The following is a 20135-nucleotide window of genomic DNA, read 5'->3' on the forward strand; positions in this document are numbered from 1 at the left end:
CACCTATTGGACTTAGACTCAGTATTATAGATCATTTAGTACGAGTGTGGCGATGTATCTCATCTCCAGTTACTTCGTGGTGACTGTCCCGGGGAACGTGTGGAGAGGGTTGCCGAAGGCAGACTCAGGGGAGGAGGGCTGTAATCGTAGGCGGGGGCTCTCTAATCCACTCAGACACCCTCATTTTAACATTTAAGAGACCAAATCAAAGTGAGTTATCCAAGGTCATGTGGTCAGAATCGAGTAGCAGGACTTTGGTCAGAATAGGTGACTCTCAGTGGCTAGTATAACAATCTATCCACCTATCTACCTATCTATTATCTATATCTATCATCTATCTATCTATCTATCATCTATATCTATCATCTATCTATCGTCTATATCATCTATCTATCTATCTATCTATCTATCTATCTATCTATCATCTATCTATCTTTATTTATTTGATGCACTGGACCAAATAAACTGAATTGCAAGAGTCTGACGCTGAAGAGGGAGGCGTTTTCTTACCCCGGCTTTTTTCCAGCCGCATGCCTGTTTATGAAAGTGCTGAACGTAGACTGCTTCAGCACCATAGCAGCCCAAGAGAATACGTTTAAAGTCAATATCCCAGTGGAACCGGCTGCCCAGGGGGAGTCCCGGGCAGTCAAACTTGCTGAGGCTGGGGTTAGAGCGAGGTGGAAGACGATGCCAGCATATTCATATTCATATCTCTGTAGCCAAAAAACCTTGTCTGTAAAACAGCGCAGCACTGGACAGCAGGTAAGAATTATTCCTATGGGCTCAGAGTCTCTGTGTTGAGACATCTTTCGTGGCTCCCTATTTTCTGTTGAATAAAGTGGATCTCTTAGGACAGCGCAGGAAGCATTTCAGGTGAACCTGCCTGGTCATATTTCCCATGGTTTTGCTACACCTGCTAAATCTAACTTCTTCTTCTTCCCTGCACAAACCCATTCCTTTCTCGATTGCAAGTCATGTTGCTCCCTCTGCAGGGATGATGGTTTTTAAATACGTGAGCATCTAAAACGTCCCAACTTTCTAGGTCCTATGTAGTGCCTCGCACCCAAAGATGAACCCTGTTCCCAACTATGAGTTGAGCTTCTCCTCAACTCATAGTATTTTATTACTTCCTCTGTAAAGGCATTTATCACTATCCACATTTTCAAAGCTATTTGTGGACAAGTTTTCTTTCTAAGGGTAAGCTTTCATCATTAGATCCCCTGCGACATTTGGACAAGTTCTCAAATGCTTCTCGAACGTTCCCGTTCTCCCTTCTGATGCTCGTTTGCTTTTCCTCTGTCCTCCGGATGAAAAGCATTCTCTCGGGTCCCAAATCGGAGGCCTCTTCCCTTCAATCTCTTCTCCTTCCTTTGATGTCCTCTTTTATTCTTATGGCTTCAAATTCCTCCCCTCTGAAAATAGCCCTGAATCCATATGAGTCAGCTTCCTTTTGGAGCGTCAGACAGTATGTCACCCAGTTTTATATTAGCTGTTCAGCCGGCGCTTCGAAGGAACCGTTTCACAAATGGACCTCCCCACATCTCACCTTGCAGATGTCTCTCCTTGTTGCTCTTCAAGACATCTTCCCCCCACGGACCTCCCAGAGCAAACTTTAAATTCCGCATCCTCTTCAAGCTTTTCTGTTCTACATCCAAACCCCTCTGAAGTCCTAGAGATAGTTTCTCAGTGTTTCTCAGCTTTCTCTACCTCTGCCCATTCTTAGATTGAGTCCTAACTCTGCCTCAACTAGATGTTTGCGATGCCCTTTTACTGACCGATTTCCCTGCTGTCATTTGTCCAACACAATAGGATCAATCGATTCTCCGAAAAATGTTTGATGATAGCACTCACTTGCTAAAAGTTTCAGAAAACTTTTTTTAGTTCCCACTGATTTAATCTCAAATCTAAAGGCTCTTTGTCATCTTTCTGCAGACTGCATTTATAATTTTCTCCCACTGTTCCCCTTCAGAGACTCTGGGCTGCATCCAAAGTGATCAGAAGCTTCCAGAAGCATGGCTGTGCTTCACGCCCTAATCCACGCAGTTCCCTGTCTCTGCAATGTCCTCTGGCCTCAGCGCCATCATCCTTGATATCTGAGGACTTTCTGTTGATCCTCTTCCACATATTATGGGTCGCTCATAGATTTTTGTGGTTGCTATGTTCATTCTTGTATTTATCTTATCCACCTAGAAGACTGAACTCCTCAGAACCAAATGCCATACAGTGTGGTGACATGAGCAATTGGAAAAAACTAGGGTAAATACTGCTCTTTGCCATTTACCTGTAAAGTGGATTCAGTTATATCAATTAATCTCTCTGAATAACCATTTCCTCTTCTGCAAAATGGAGATAATAACACAAAACTGGCAGGACTGTGGGATGGCCGACTTAATTAATATGCAAATGATGTTTGGTAGCTTTACAGCATGTGCTGGTTACACCTCAAATATTATTCCTCCTTGTCTTCTCTGTGAGTGTAACCCCATCTTTGGCATATAATAGGTGCTCACTAAATGCTTGCTACCTTGGATCAGGTTTGTTAAATAAAAATGTAGGAATTCAAGTCTAACGTTGCCTAAACCAACGAGTTTCATGGTAAAGAAAGAAACACACAAATCCTGTTTTATGGTCACAAATTCTAATGTCGACCTGTTTTTTTGCAGCGGTGTGCTTTTGGCCCTGGTTAAGCCCCCTAAGGGATGTGAGCGAGTACATGTGTGTGTATGTGTGTGTGTGTGAGAATGGCCCAGAGCAAGCCCATCCGTGCTACCTTGAGACGAGGCTTTTGGGGTTTAAATATTCAGGCATTTCTGTCCTCACTCTTAACTAACACTGCATTCCTCATTGGCAGTGGGTTAATATTCATACCTACTCAACAAGAAAGCAATATGACCAAACTTAATCTATTTTCTAGGCAGAGAAAGAAGGCCAGAAAAAGAACAAATAGCCAAGAGGGTACTTCCAACCCCAGAAATAATTCTGAATGTGAGAACTTGCACTGATGCGTTTGCCTGGGCAGAAGTCCAGCATGGCGTTGAAATGATATCTACATGTCTGATGATTTCACCTTCTGTTTTCTCTTACCTCATATCTCCAGAGCCACTGAAAGCTGCCATCAGCCCCAGGAAAGTTAAAAGCAGCGTGGGTAGCCAGGTGTCCTTGTCCTGCAGCGTGACAGGAAGTGAGGACCAGGAGCTCTCCTGGTACCGAAACGGTGAAATCCTCAACCCTGGAAAAAATGTGAGGATCACAGGGATCAACCACGAAAACCTTGTCATGGATCACATGGTCAGAAGTGACGGGGGCGCGTACCAGTGTTTTGTGCGCAAGGACAAGCTGTCCGCTCAAGACTATGTGCAGGTGGTCCTCGAAGGTCAGTGGGCCCCGTTACAGGGTTCAGCCGAAAAAGAACTCAAACCCAGAGCCCTCAGAAAGAAGAACAAAGGGGGAGCAGTGCTGATAACCCCTGTTTTAAGATTTCTCTCTATCCGACCAGCTAATAACTCTACCTGGTTTTCCAAGAGACATCACTCAAATAAAAGAATAAGTCCTGATGAAGTGAAGATTGTAAACAGTGGCAGTAACGTCACTAATGTAATTTAACGCCAAGCTAAGTGCATTGATGTTGCCCACTGCCATATTTACAGTAACTCATCAGGATGTAGGCATCCGACACTTGCAACTTATGTTTGGTTGACAGTTCACTGCCCACTGAGGCCTGGCTTTCTCAGTAACGCTCGGTTTGGAGGGTGTTTTATGCACTGTAGCATTTAGCAACATCCCTGGCCTCTGACCGACAGATGCTCATAGCATCTCCCTGTGAGTTGTGACAAACAAAAATGTCTCCAGACATTGTGAAATGTCTTCTGGGGAGTACAAAATAGCCCTCCCTCCATTGAGAAGTACAATTTTAGAGGCAAAACCAGGGCGAGTGAAAAAAAATGGCATCTGATTTGTAGGATTGTCCCTGGTTGGGTCCAAATATTCACGGATTTAGGTGAATGGAATTTTTAAGGAATTACTTTAGGGTATAATAATAGGTTTTAGGTATGTTTTATTGTTTTTGTTTTGTTTTGTTTTGTTTTACTTAACTGTCTACTGCCTACTTGCATCTGGAAGCTTATCGATTAGCCAGGGAAAGAAGCTGTTAAGGTAACATTCAAGTCATTCAAGTGAGACATGCGTTGATCACCAGATAATTGAACTAGCTCTTATCTATATATTTGTGTGTCTTGTTGAAAATTGTGTGTTTTCGTATGTAATTTAAAATTTATCAGTTATCAGCTGATTAAAGTAATTACATGACTTTCATATAGCCTAAAGGAAATAAAAATAAAATCTATTTATATATGAAAATAAGTTTAAATTTATCGCGGTGCTTAGAGGATATTTCTATTATGACTTTTTAACTTTTGCCAATTTTTAAGAAGAAATAGGCTTGGAATGACATTCTTATTTTGATTCAAGCATTTATTTGTAGACAAGGAGTTTTTTAAAGCAGAGGTGAACTTAGTGAGAGCCTGATACTCATATTAAATGTCTGACACCATGTTCCACATAATTAAGTGCAGAAAGTAATCAGTTCGTACTGGTTTGTTAATGATGATGCACTGTAGTCCTTACAGAGTCATTATTTTTAGATTCTTTGTAGAAAAGGGAGAGATTACCTTTCTAGGCCTAGTTACCGTGGCAACCATCTCGCGTGACTAAGAAAACCTAAAGAGCATATTGATAATCCATAATGTCGAAAGAGTTCAGGTTATCAGAGAGTGACAGCGAGAAAGATTTCAAAGACACTCAGGTCTCACTGGGAAATTAATGTCCGCTTTCATCTCCAAAAAAGCCTGTCACTTAAATAAAAAAAGGGGGGGGCGGGGTAGAGGAGCGCATGGAGCATACTCACGGATGTGTTTGCTGCGTGTCAGCTTCCATTCAGGACAAGAAGCTTCACTTTATTTTTTCTCTTCTGAGAGATGACAGTGCTAATGTAGCAAAAGAGAGCAGAAATGAAATTACAAATACACGTCTCGGATCTGTTTTCAAGGGGTGTCTAACTAGTGGCCTCGGATATAACCTCCTAGTATGCCCACTGATATAGCTATGGATTAACATAAATTGCAAAATGCACGATACCGTGCACTGAGAATGGCCACTAATATAATGTAGAATCGAGGAATATTTCCTATGAGGCCAAAGAAATTGGAATGGAAGTCTAAAGAAACTGGAAATCTAATAATCATAGGTTCAAGATCAACCCAGAATAACTGGAAAATGGAATAGTAAGAAGGAATGAGAACGGGTCCTATTTCTGGAAATGACACAATAGCATATATAAGACTGATCTGCAAGAAGATAAAAATTATGAACTTTGGGTAAAACAAAACTATATACAGATACTAAAGCGTCACCCAAAAGTAGGCAGAAAAGGGTTGGCCTTTGAAAGAAGGAGAAAAGATTAGATGATATCTACATTGATACCACATTGCCCCCGAGGACATTCTTCAGTCCTCGTAGGGTAGGAGGATAGAAAACCAGAAAGTAAGAAGAAAAGGAGAAAACTAAAGTCTTAAGGGATTGAGGTGTAGAAGGGCAGGTCTGGACTGTCACATCACCTACAACTTGAAGGCAGTGAGTGGAGATTCCGGGAAGAAGGAAATAACAGTAGTGAGTCTTGAAATCTGAAAAGAAGCTTTTTTGCAAAACTTGGTTGACACCTGAACTGCAAAAATGTGAAGGAGAATCCAGGTATACCATAAAAATAACTAGACATAAAAATACCATAAAAATAACGATACCGTGATAGATAGATAGATAGATAGATAGATAGATAGATAGATAGATAGATAGATAGATAGAGATGATAAACAGACAGATATGTATGTATGTCTGTGTGTGTGTGTGTGTGTGTGTTCTTTACAGACACCATGACCAAAAGTCAAAAGACAAAGTAGGCAATAAAAACAGATCCCGAGAGGATCCAGGCATTACAATTAGCAGGCAAGGGCTTTAAACCTGCTATTTAAAATATGTTCAGTAAGTTAAAGGAAAATTTAGGCATAATGAATGAACATATGGGAAAGACCAGCAGGGAAACGAAAGCTATAAAAAGGAACCAATAAGAATGAAAAAGCTCGCTGTATTGGTTTTAATGGAAGATTGAAGAGGGAAGGAGGAAGGATAAGTGAACTTGAAGGTAGATTAAAATAAAAAATAAAATTAAAATTAAAAATAAAAATAAAATATAAAAGCGCAGAGAGAAGGAAGACTGACTACAAAGAAAACTAACAGTCCCCTACCATGTGGGCATTTATCAGATGTCCCGATACACATGTAATTGGAGACCCAGAAAAATAAGAGACAGCGAATGGGGAAGACAAATATTTGAAGAAATGATGGCCATAATTTTTCAGAGTCTGATATAAAAAATAAAGTTACAGATTCAAGAAACTCAGCAGACTCCAAGAAGAGTAAATAACGACTTCTCGTCAGATATTTTGGAAAACAAAAGACAATTGAGCAACATCTTTAAAATGTTGAAAAGGGTTTTTAAAAAAACACCCTGTCAATCTAGACTTCCACATCTCTCAAAAACAGTCTCTAAAAATTAAGGCGAAATGAAGATATTTATATATTCAATAAATATAAGCTCAAGAAATGCGGTGCCAGAAGAACTGCACGTTAAGAAATGGTAAATGACCTCATTCGGCACAAAAGAAATGTCCTAAAGTGGGAAGTCAGAACTCCAGGAATAAACGACATGAGAAATGGTTAATATGTTAGTAAACATTTAGCAAAATTGTTTTCTTCCTTTAATTACTTTAAACAATAGACGAGGTACGAAATTGTAAATTTACAACACTGTATTATAGAGTTTACAACAAATATGATAGCACAGAGTTGTAAGTTTTTTACATTTCACATGAAGTACTACAATTTTAACTTTTAGTAGCTGTGATTAAAATTATATATACATATGTATGTGCACACATACATTCATGTTAATATATATAAATATATACATGAAATAAGTATACATATAAAAATGAAAAGGCAAGTGTGGAGTGGGGAAAATATTTTACACACAAACACACATTTATATATAATATATAGATACGTGTGTATATGCCTGACAAGCATTATATGTGACTTACATAAGATATCTGACACATATATCTGACCATTGTATCAGACACATATATTACCAGCAGGCTTGTATTGGCTTGTGTATATGCGTGTTACATGTGGTCATTACACATAAAGAACTCCTATAAATCAACAACAAAGGCAAACAGTGCAACATAAAAATACGCAGAAGATTTGAGCAGACGTTTCACAAGGAAACATATGAATGGCCAATAAGCACATGAAAACAACATCGTTGCCATGGTATTTGCCAAAAATATATAACCTGCATCTAATCATGAGCAAATGTCAAACGAACTGAGTTTGAGCAACTGGCTACAAAGTAACTCTTCAAAAATGTCAAAGTCAGGACACACAAAAGAGATCAAAGAATGTTCCAGATTAGGGAGACATGACAAATAAATATAATGTATGACACCAATTGGACTGGGCAAAAGTAGCTAGGAGAAACATTCCTGGTGGATCCACAGACTTCGGCACGGACCGCCTACTAGATTACAGTACTGTGCCACTCCCAGTGTCTAACTTCGCTGACTGTACTGTGGTCGTGACGGAACATCTGCCTGTAGAGAGAGAAGGCACGCTATGGTTACATCGATTGGAAGGTCAAGAGCAGGCCAAAGTAATAGACGGCGATGGAAATCAGAGCTGGGATCGCCTCTGAGACCTGGCGACATTAGGGACGATGGAAGCGTTTGATACCTCGATCGTTTTTGTGGTTACGCAGGTGCATATATTTAGCACAGGTGTATATATTCCGTCTGTACACTTAAGATCTGTACATTTCACTGTCTGTAAACTTTTATCTAGTAAAAAACGTATGAAAAAAAGTTTTCTAAACAGATTTGAAAAGACTTGAGGTTTCAGTGCTTAGTGTAAAAGCACTTAGTGTAAAGAAATCTATAACTAAACACATCTATAACTAATCTATAACTAAAACACATTTTTTTCATTTTGATAATGATATTTGTAATCCCAGAATACTGAAATCTGCTATGTATGAATGCTTCTGGGAAAAAAACAGACGTAAGGGCCTTATCCAGCCACCCAAAACATGACTTGGAAAGAAGTTAAGATTCAGGGATTTGCAAATGAAAACATGGTGGAGAGCTAGCTGTAGGGAAGCACCCCAGCACAGCTCCCCCGACAGGGAGGACCCTACACGGCTGGCTGCAGAAATGGGCTTCAGGGTTTTGGGGTTCCTTCAGGAGTATTTGCGAGAGCTTAGAGTTACCTTTCTAGGGCAAAATTACAAGCTACCTTTAGTTTTGTTTCCTGCGTTTTTTTTTTTTTTTAAGCTACCTTAAGTTTTGTTTCCTGCGGTTTTTGGTTTTTTTTTTACTTATACTTTCAAAATTTTCAACAATGAATCCATATCTTTCAAAATTAAAAAAATAAAACATAATATCTGTTAATTATCATAACCCCTAAAATAAGCACAAGTAAAAAAAAAAAAATCACCTCTAGCAAGTTTTGTTACCAGACTCAGAAATCTTGTTTCATGTGATCACAATTATGTCAAAACAACCCACTTACACCTAGAAAAAAATGTGTCACAATGTCACTTTATATGCCTGGGGCTCGTAAGCCTTTTGGTAACTTTTTCTTCTTCTGACTTTCAGATATTTATCTTTAATATGCATTCTATCTCTTTTTTCATAAATAACCATATTTAAAAAAGAGAAACATGCATTTGTGATTACTACTGTACAGTATGAGGGAAATAGTCCATGTATATGGTAGAAAAATAATGGAATTTGAAAACTTGGTCTTTGTTGAAAATATGGGGAATCCCCAGAGAAACCCCCCTGAGAGTAAGCTCCTAATTTGCCTTGGCCAGTCTCAGTTGTGCCTCTTCTCCCTGCATAATTGTTTCTAGTGCCCATTTCATTCTCCAAAGCATCACAGGTTTGATGATAAGTTACATGGCCACCTCGCTCATAGAGGTATTTAATACAAGCCTGAAGGGTCAAACTTCATCCAGCTTCTACTCCTTCCCAGGGCCTTCATGAAAATTTACGTTCACTTATGATTTGTCATGAAAACTATAAAAGATGATTTTTTAAGAGCCAATGAACATGAGGTGACCAGTCTCTTTTATTTACTCCTCTAAATAATTACCTGGTAAGCAGTCCCTAGTCCCTAGTTTGGAGAGAAGTGGCAAGCTAAAGTGACCATTTGCAGGTGTGGCTTTCCTCTGCGTATATAACTTTGCATGGGATGACCAGACATTGAATTGTAGACTTCTTGGGAGCTGACGTTGACCATGAATATCTGGGTTGTATCATCATTCTTCTTGCTATGACGTCAGGAAATACATAAGTCGTTTATCTAGGCTTGCCAATGCTGTGTTTACCTATTTTGAAAATGAAATCTTGTTCTGATTGGAATTTAGCTGTATCGATAAAACCAGACTTTTTTGTGGTGTCAACAAGCGCTACATCTACCTCATAATTATTAGATAAACGCACTTGGGAGTCATAAAATTATTCGTACATGCCACTTCCTTCCACATTTATCTTCCTGCAGATGGAACTCCCAAAATCATTTCTGCCTTTAGTGAAAAAGTGGTGAGCCCAGCAGAACCGGTTTCCCTCATGTGCAACGTGAAGGGGACCCCGTTGCCCACGATCACGTGGACCTTGGACGACGACCCAATTCTCAAGGGCGGCAGTCACCGCATCAGCCAGATGATCACGTCGGAGGGGAATGTGGTCAGCTACCTGAACATCTCCAGCGCTCAGGTCCGCGACGGGGGCGTGTACCGCTGCACCGCCAACAACTCGGCCGGCGTCGTCCCGTACCAGGCTCGAATAAACGTAAGAGGTGCTTGTCAAATCAGCTCCTCGAAAAAACACACATAAGTCATTGTAGTGGAGAAGAAGGTGTCTGCATGCGCCGAGCCAGCTCTTGGAATGCTGAGACAGATCGACCGTGCTCCCCATTTCCCACCCCTCCCTTCTACTCGGGAACGTCGCCGTCCGGGACGACGTCGGAGAGGGCATTTCGGTTTCGACAGTCAGCTTGTCCTCCGGTCTCACTCTTAGCTCTGTCCTCTTGATCCTCCTGTCCGGGTACACGCTCTGCATGCCCTTCCCTCCTCCTCTTCTGCTCCGCTGCATTCGTGGGGATCCCTCACGGGCGTGGTCTTTTAACTTGACATTCATAGTGTGCCGTGGCATAACCTCCATCTTCATCGTCTATTTCGTAGAGAGAGTGAAACAATTGACTGGCTGCCGCTGTTTTCACAGAGAGAGCATGCTCGTGCAGTGTAGACTAGTTCTTTTTCATTGCTGAACTTGTGTTTTGTCCTATCATTCGAAGCATTTAATAGAAGTTGATAATTAAAGTATTTAACACTCATCCGGTTCAATTCTAAGTCATAAAAGGAAAAGGATAAAAAAAAAAAACTTAGAGAAAATGCCAAATGCAGAAAATTCATTTAATGGAAAATGATGTTCTTACATGAAAATAATCTACGTTTTTAACGCAAAGAAAAGTGTGCCTGTTTCTGCGCCTAAGATATACCCTTAAATTATTTTCAAGAGTTTCTTTGTGTCTCTCCAGGGCCCGCAAGCATTCGACCAATGAAAAACATCACGGCGATAGCAGGACGGGACACGTACGTTCACTGCCGTGTCATCGGCTATCCGTATTACTCCATCAAGTGGTACAAAAACTCGAACCTGCTTCCTTTTAACCACCGCCAAGTGGCGTTTGAGAACAATGGAACTCTAAAACTCTCCGACGTGCAAAAGGAAGTTGACGAGGGAGAGTACACATGCAACGTCCTGGTCCAGCCACAGCTCTCCACCAGCCAGAGTGTCCACGTGACAGTTAAAGGTAAGGCCGTGCCCCTCGCTGTCCCCATACGGCTCACCATCACCTAGTTCAGCCGGGCCACCGCGTCAACGGTTAGGATCGGGAGAATTTGTGAATCTGCATGTTTACAACAAGACCTTATTATTCTTCATTCGAAGAGACCAAGAGGTGATTGTGTACACTAGGTGTTCTATTCCCTTTGCCGCTGCATCTTCACGTGACCTGTGGTCGCTATGGCTTCCTTTGCGTGTGAATTTTTGGCTTGGTGTTCCAGAGGGCACGCGTCAATATTCACATAGAAAAAAGAACACACGTCCTTGGCTTGCTTATCTGGTGGTTTGACACATAATTTTAAGACACGGATCTTTCTTTTTTAAGAAACTTCTAAATGTGAGTTCTTTTAGAATCCAGCTGGAAGAGAGAAGATTGCAAGCAAACTTCTCATCTTGAGTAGATGAGTAGGTCAAAGCAGTAACGTAGAAATTATAGCATTAGAGGACCTCACAGATCAATGTCTTGCCTTTTCAATTTTTCTTTACATCGCGACATCATGACTCGGACTCTCGTGGGCTCTAACCATCAGCATGAACTTTGAAGATCATGCAACTCAACGTGAACCTCCTTATTGGTAAAGACGAATAAAGTGACAGGAGCCACCGAAGGACACACAGCTCCATAGCGGCGGACCCTTAGGGGAATCTAGTTCTTTCATTCCCTGATTCAGTTTCCTCAGCCGAACATAAGACAAAAATTTTAATTATGCAAGTCATCTACATGAAGTAGGTCATGAAAATAGCTCTCGTATGTTACGAAAAAATTTCAAAATTCTGTGGACGCAGCCTCCTGCTCACCAAGCTCCCTGCCTGAGCTGCCCACGTTATCTTCCTAGGTACCAATAATTGTCTCTTGGTATCCTGGTTATGACATTGTATAACTTCCCCAAACTAATTTTCTCACAAACCCTGTTAGTTTACCTTTTTAGGATCACCTGTAAGTACACACACACAATATGTAATACATTATGTATGATACGTTATATAATATGTATTATGTATTACATATTAGATACACCTGTACATAAATAATCTTGAATCTCTTTTGAATCATCACATACCTTAAGAATTTTTCACACCCTTACAAATTCTTGGTAAACCCGACTGGGCATAGCTGCGTGAAGGTTTATTTTGTGGCCATATTTATTTCTTCAGCCATCACTTGTGGGACGTTTTTTCTGTGCCAGAAATTACTCCACACACTGAGGAAAGCAATGAAGAAGGTAGACAGCATCTCTTTTTCTCTTGGGACTGTCCTTCCAATCAGGAGAGACAAACAGCAACCAAATAAGACGAGTGCAGAAACCAGGAAAAAAATTATAACATTCAGTACTATGAATTAACACGTGGCAGTATCTTAAAGATTCGCTGCAATGGAGAGCTAGAAACTGTATCAAGGAGTTTTTGGTTCTCTGCTCTCTTAACGTGATTGGCCTGTCATGCCCTCTGAAGGAATGCTTCACCCACCCACGGTTTTATAGCATGACAAGTTGGTCATTTGGAAATTATTGGTTCATCGAGTTGTACAGACCCTCCGAATGTTGACACAACTCATTATGCAACATCAAAATATCGCCCTGATCTCACCAGGAAAGTCTTTAAGTATTTGGAAGCTGTCGAGCTCATGGTAGCAGATGTGGATTTTCTAAAATTCTATTTTTTGCTTTAAAGTTTGAATTTTATTACTCACAATCCAGTCCATTATGATCGTAGGAGTGATAGGCTCATTTCTTTCCTTTCAAGAAACACACCTGCCAACTACACAAGACTGAAGAAGGATAGCTGTTAGGTAGCCATTCTTTGAAGAGTCAAAGAAAACACACACACACAGTGGCACATTTAAACCGAAGTCACATGGCCCGACTGAGGTTTTAAAATGAGATTTCTGACTCGTGTGTTGAGACTCGCATTAAGGGCACGAAGGAACAGCAGGGTGACCTGTTAGAAGGCTAACCCGGGTGAGAGGTGAAGGGGCGTGAACAGGGTCGGCGGGGGTAGCAGCATAGGCGGCAAGGGAAGCAGACACCAAAGGTGAAGGAATGACTCTGAAATTTCGGCCCTAGCGATGGAAGAGACAGCACTGCCACCAACGAAGTTGGAAGAAGATGCCAGAACACAGTTCAAGGGCGGAAACCCGAAGTCCAGTTTTCGATGCATGTGGGTTGGAATACGCGTTAGACAAACAGTGGACCCGTCCGATGGGAAGTGGGACACATGGAGGAGGGAAATGTAGGCATCGGGGCTGCAGACTTGGAGACTTCGGGAGGAAATGGTGTGCACGGCCACCGGTCTAGTGGGGACCATCAGGGGACTTTGCGTAACTCGCTCCAGATTTTAACTTCATGGAGATGAACTTATCCCTCCCTTAGTCAGACTCACATTAAAATCTGTTTGCCAAGTACCTGTAGAGAAAGTCGGACAAAAATACAAGCAAAGACTGCTTGAAATTTGCATTTATCTCTTTAAATCGTCTTGATTAGAGCAATTGTTGAAACTGTAGATACTAAAAAGAATTGCAGCCTGGGAAGTCTTGCACAGGTGTACATGGATGTTCTCACCATGTGCACCTGTGCAGGACTTCCCAGATGGAAAATAGAAAATTCTGGTTTCTTGTGTCAGCTTGGGACATCTCTCCATCATAGTCTCATGCAGTGTGGCCTAGCAAAGATATTTAGAGTAATTCAGTTTAAGATACCTCTTGCATTTCTTGCTTAAGATGACTTCTAGCTTTTCAGGTATCATCATAGTTTCACGCCATTAATGATTTTAGGCTTTACTCAGATGTCGTTAGAAAGCTTGTTAACAAATTGACTTCTGAACACTTAAATTTCAATTTAAAGTGTTTTGAAATGAAATAAATATGTTTAATCACACTCCAGCAGTCAAAATTGTAGTTCATCAAAGCTTTTTTTAAAAAAAATAATCTTTGCAGTTTGAGATTCCAATAGGGATTCCAATAAGAGGAAAGATAAAGGATCCACTGGATTATGGGAAAAGACAGATTTGGGCTCTGCCTGTGGAGCCGCATTGGGTCCAGTCTGTCTTGCTTTATCGTTGTGACTACAGCTCCATTACGGGTCCCATGAGACTACACAGAGATGTCTATTCAGAGCGTCTTAGAAAAGCGAGCGCGAGGCCTCGAACGTTGGCTGCCTCAGGAAGCTGGCCCGTTCATTTCCGTCAGTGACACTGCGAACTGCGACCAAACGATTTTTACGTTGTTTCCAGGAGGTTCCTCTTTAACACCGAATGGAGCGCGCGCGCGCGCGCGTGTGTGTGTGTGTGTGTATCTTTAACACCAAATGGAGTGCGTGCGTGCGCACGCGCGCATGTGTGTATGTGTGTGTGTTGACATATGGAAACAATACTATTTTCCAGTCATGCCTTTTTTGGTAATAGTCATGGCCCTTTGCTTATTTTATAGCATTGCTTGGAAATTTTGAATAAGACCTGGAGATTGATATAAATAACATGCTAATTATTGATAACATCCAAAACTTAAGCAGTTCTGAAACATATTAACTAATCAGAAGCACAATTTTGCTGCCTTCAAACTTGTAGGGAGAAATAAAAGTCAAAATCCTTTTACTTAATTTCAATTTAACAAGCAGAGTTATATTTAACACATTTCAAAGATTTTTCTTTCTCATTTTAGGTGCCACATTGAACTTGAACGGTGACTAATTGAGTGTTCTAATTTCTAGGGACCAACACTGCCAGGAAAGTTAATTGGCTGCTAGATAAAAATGTCACCGATTTATATTTATATTAAACTTCATAGTTTACAAAACACTTTCACATGTGTAACCTTAATTAATACTCGCGGTGACTCTGTAACGTAGATAAAAACATAACCAGAGAAGCAGAGTAAGAAAGATCAGGAGATTTGCTCAAAGTTGTCCAGACATATTCAAGTCTCAAACACACACCTTTGGGATCCAGCGCAAACCCATGGTGTGTTTTAGAAAAGTAATTCACATCACGCTGGGGAGCCAGGGCTAAAGTGAGGAGACATGACGGCGAAGAACCCAAGAAGAAAGCTTTTTAAAAAGCAAAGAAAGGAGATTGTTTTAAAAGTAAGAGCATGAGATATTGAGGCCCTAATTTGAGAGAGCGAGAGAGAGAATATTAGTTATATTGGAGGGATGAAAAGGAAACAATGAATTTGGTAAGTGAGGATGAGTAAAAACCCCAGAAATTCTGGTCTGAAATGCTGGAGAGGCTGAGCTAGGAACTTAAAATATTAGCGACTTGGGAAGTCTCAGGAAGGGTGAGGTTGGTGTAAGGTGTTATGGACCAACCATCTGGTTTCAGACCATGGGATATGAATTTGAGAGTGGGCAGGAATGTCTAAGAGGAATCAAGCTTTCGGAATTATATTTTATGGGTTTTTTAAATTAATGTTTGCCGGTAACGAGGTGAAGGTCTGATGCCAGGAATGCAGTGAAAGCGACTGCAAACACTAGCCCTTTCCTGTTTTATTTCCGTTTTATATTTGTAGCACTGTCTCATTCTAATTTAAGATCGGTCTGTATCGCGTCCTGCTCCGATGGGGGGAATTCAGTGTCCTTGGCGGTATTTCCCACTCGGGAGGTAGTGAGCCTTTGTGTCCTGTAGCCTAACAGGGACAAGGTTCTGCACGATTTGACATAAAAATTCTGCCTCCGCTGCAGCTTTCGAGCATGTGATCCATCTCGTCTGTCACCATGGCATTCTTGCAGTGTCGCCGTGTGTGCCGTTAGGGAAACGAACACCAGTCTAACGTGTTGCTCTCTGCTCACTGCTTCTCGAGTGGCCAGGAATGGCACCTTCTCGTGACATCATCCTCCAAGGGCTCCCGACAGCTGATGTCATTTGGCCCAGCGGGGGTACAGCTCTGGGCGCAGAAGCGACCTTGGCTGTGTCACCTGCTCCCACTCTTTATTTGCTGTCCTAGCCAGCGCAGCAGCGTCTTCCGCCAGGCTCCAAACCCGACTCTGTCGGGGACGAAGAGTCTGTCCTCTCCGTCGCTTTCACTTTCTGCCACTCTCATTCGCCCTAGCTTCTGGGGTCATTTACGAGATCATTTGTAGAGAACGTGGCATTTCAAGGTTATTTTTCTCATCTAGTTGCCTCATAGAGTTGAACAATGCTTATTTTAGGGTCCTGTCTACTGGGGTCTTATGTGGCCATAATTTTTAGTCATTTGCACAATTTTTAAATTGATTTTCAATGACTGGTTAGGGAGTGTATAGTTTCCATTATAAATAATGTGGGAGGACACAGATCTCGTAGGGGAACATAGAGGCGATGCATTAAGTGCGTGATCCCTTCGTGGCGAGTTATGATTTCCATTGGGAATTTACATTCTCTATGTTAATTTAATGTCCTCATGTGAAAAAAGAGGCTGACGAAATGAGGAACATTCACTCTCCGTCCTTCCTAAACGCCTGAAGAAGCACCTGGGTTTCCGTGCACCATGTGGCTGTCCTCCCCCAGGAGAGCAGAGGAGTCGCACTGTCCCGTGTCGCAGAGGACACATGCTCGCCTTCTCATGAGGGGGTCAGAACCGAGCTCCTGGCTCAGCCTGCACCCCCTCCTTCCTGCATGCTCGTCCTGCAGGGCGGATGGACGGATGTCTTATCATCCCTCTTTCATGCTAGAAAACGAAGCTGGAGCCTTTCTTCAAGGAGACTTATTATTAAATTGTTTTTAGAAAAAGATACCTCGAATGGCTTTCTCTAAGTGGTAGGTTTCTTTTCCCAGACTGTCTCTTGTCTCTTAACTTGGTCTCTGTTGGTCTTCACTGGGCTCTTGGTTAAGAAGTCACTGAGCTCATGGAAGATGGACTCCTGCTTGCTTCTCCACGTCCCCTCTATGTTTGTATTTCCACTGCCAGCACTGACGTCTTCGGGCTACGCCGAGGGTTGTAGGTGCAGTAAGAGTGGGTGTCCAGTTTATTCTTTCTCTATGCAGTGAGTCGGTTTTCCTGATACCGTTCATTGAGTGACCCATGCTTTCCTGACTTATCCGTATACCAAGATATTATGGCGGTGTGGTCACAGGCACTTTTAGTTCTTTGAAATTTATTGAACCTTTTCCTATGGATGTTTCATTTTTTAAAATGTTCCTTTTCCTTGTATCATTGGGCATAAATTTTCCATACACATCCAATTATATTTAATAATTGTGTTGTGTCTCATGTCTAGCTTTTAAAAATTGCTTCATTGGTCGATGATTAAACTGGGTGTTAATAGTACCAAATATAATTGTTGATTTAGCCATTTTCTGCTATAATATCTGAATTTTGGGTCTTGAATTATCTACTATATGATTTAAAAATTATTCTTACCTTCTTTGCTGCACATTTCTCTGGTAGGTCTTTTTCCATTTCTTGAACTCTTGCTTTTCTGTAGCTTTTGTTTTATGATGTTGTTTGAATCCAATTTTTATTTATTATTATTTTTTATTAAGTTTATTGGGGTAACATTGGTTAATACAATTATATAATTTTGAATCAAATTTTTAATCCTGTGTGTGTGACTTTTGATGCATGGTTAAAACATACGTGTTTATTTTCATTAAGTTGATGTCAAGAGTTAGTTTAATAACTTTGTATCAGAAGTCATTTTAGTAATTTTAGATTTTATTTAAATCAGTGGCTTCATGTTTTCCATTCACTGTACGTTTCCTGTTCTTCTTTATTTTGTACTAGATAGACTCACTCGAATACTGATAATTGGGTTTATGATAAGCTCTGTTTACATTATATGATCATGAATATGCTGCAGTCAGATCTCTATGAACTTCCTTGTCCTAACTGTTCACTACAGTCAAAGAATTTGTTAGTTTATTTAAGAAAAACCAGTTGCTTGCTATGTGTGTCGATCTAGCCATGGTTAAAAATACCTTGGGCTTTTCAAGTTGTCTACAAGCGATGAAAATATCTGGAAGGTTTCACTCTATACCTTTCAGTCAGAGAATCAATCTCGTCAATCCTGAAACCCATCTTATCTGAATCCTCACGAAGACACCGAGACTGAGAGAATCGAAGAGACTTGGGCAGGGACGCACAGCTGGCCTGAGAGAGGAGACTAGGCCTGTGGGATTAATTTTGCAGATTTCTGCTGGTGTGAATGTCGTGAGGATGGAATACGGAGGGACAACTAGATCATTGGTCTGTTTTCAGGTATTTCATAGTATTGTTCCTTCATCTTATGACTAATTCAGTGCCCTGAGATTCGTTAAAATACTTTACTTGACATAGCTTTTTTGAAATAAAACCACCTATTTAAATTCTTGTCTTCCCCACAACATGTTACATCATTTTGCTCAAAATGCAGCCATTTTGAGTTAGTTACGATTAATAACCAAGCTTCTAAAGAAGAATGACCTTTTCTGAGTCAAGGTCATAGAAAGGACTCCTCAAGTAAATAAACTGCTCTTACTAAAAATCCTTATAAAAAAAGATAATGGCAAAAAAAGAAAAGCTAAAGTTTTAAAGCGAATGGCAGTAATTTTATGAATCTTGGTTATCTCTGTCATTTAGCCTAGCTGTCATCCCTTCTGCTTAGAGTCACATGGCTGTGCTCCCATCAATAGTTCATATAAACAAAAATAATACAATTGCAACCCATCTGAATGAGTCTTTTTCCACCTGGATTAGTAAAACATGAGCTCTGTTTCATTTCTTGGATGCCATGATGGTTCAAATGGCTTTTCTTCAAATATAGGAGATGCAGTTTAGTTTGGGTGAATCAGAAAACTACTCTGTTTTATTCCCGAGTCTTCTGTGTAAACATGTTCTCGCTCTCAATTAGGGGGAAAGTAACCTGCCATTTCTCTAAGTCCAAGGTGACTGTTATTATTAAAATCAGAAATTCTCATGGATTCTAAAGTTGTTCATCATTTTTAAAGTTAAAGAAACTATTTATTTCAACTTAATATGATTGTAGCTATAAAGCAACTTCCATTAAAAAAAAAAATCCTAAGAAACATCTCCTGTGACTAAAAACTAGAATCACCTCCAGAAACCACCCAGTCCCCTCCACCATGTCCCACGGCCGGCGTCAGGTTGCCGATGGCACAGGTGACCCACTTCTCTTGAAAGTGCTTTGGAAGGCGATGACACCCTGCTTTTCAGAGTTAGTGTTTTGCATCCCCAAGTTCCAGGCAGTTTGTCTTTTTCCTTCTTTACGTCTAATTTGCATCATTCCAGCTGACGAAATAACAATTCCTGTTTCTCTTCCTTATAATTCTACATTATACCTTAAGGATTTTTTTCCCTAAAATGTTTTAGTTGTATTTTCTCTCATGGACTTAACTGGTAATTTTAAACAATTTGGGGGGGATTTTTTTTTTTTTACCTTTCTACTTATGTTGTCATATTTATGGTTCTACAGTTCTCTGGCAGTTCAAAATACCTTGTTTAAAAATCGCTGTAGAAGAGTTAGTTACTCTTATTCCTGATTTATTCCAAAGTTACGCTGTTTTACATGAGCTGTGCTACTTTGTTATCTGGTGGTCAGCGTTTGAACCATATGCTTCAGGCCTCATCTGCTGGGAACACTTTATCCAGTGTATACAGTGGCTGTGTGTGGGCTCAAGTATTTATACGTATGCGTGTTTCTCTTTGCTACGCTTTCTTATATTTCTGAGTTGAGCCTTTGGGGATTTCTTGAGTTCTAATTCCAATATTAGGACTGATTTCTTTCTCATTTTGGTTCTGTTTGACATGTACGTACTGAGCTCGTGCATATGCATAACCTGTATTAAAGATAAAGACAAGTTTTCCGTTCTGGACGCTGGCTGAACTGGGGACAGCTAAATGAGTAAAAACAAACAGGCTTTTTTAGGTAATGAGCCACGATCTTAAAACAAAGCTTTCAAACAATCTTTTCCTTGCTCCCGTTATCCCTTGTCTGTTCTGCAGAAGGACAGGGAGATACTGATAACCATGTACAGAGGGGTCTTATTGAAAGAGAACTCACCACATGTGATACTGCTCCTCTGGTCATAATTCAAAATGAATAAATGCAACATGGATAGACGGATGGATGGGTGGATGGATGGATGGGTGGGTGGGTGGGTGGATGGATGGATGGATGGATGGATGGATGGATGGATGGGTGGATGGAT

At 40.7% G+C, this 20135-nt stretch overlaps 1 protein-coding gene across 1 annotated transcript in view; it reads left to right on the forward strand.

The window, feature by feature from the left end:
* DSCAM (DS cell adhesion molecule) overlaps positions 1–20135 on the forward strand; it is a 540559-nt gene that overhangs the window by 300827 nt on the left and 219597 nt on the right. The window contains exons 7-9 of the mRNA XM_015593080.1: positions 3098–3373; positions 9673–9969; positions 10711–10986. Coding sequence (XP_015448566.1) covers positions 3098–3373; positions 9673–9969; positions 10711–10986 — 849 coding nt within the window. The remainder of the gene's footprint in view (positions 1–3097; positions 3374–9672; positions 9970–10710; positions 10987–20135) is intronic.

The sequence above is a fragment of the Pteropus alecto genome, unplaced genomic scaffold (assembly GCF_000325575.1).
Source record: "Pteropus alecto unplaced genomic scaffold, ASM32557v1 scaffold97, whole genome shotgun sequence".
NCBI classification, from domain to species: domain Eukaryota; kingdom Metazoa; phylum Chordata; class Mammalia; order Chiroptera; family Pteropodidae; genus Pteropus; species Pteropus alecto.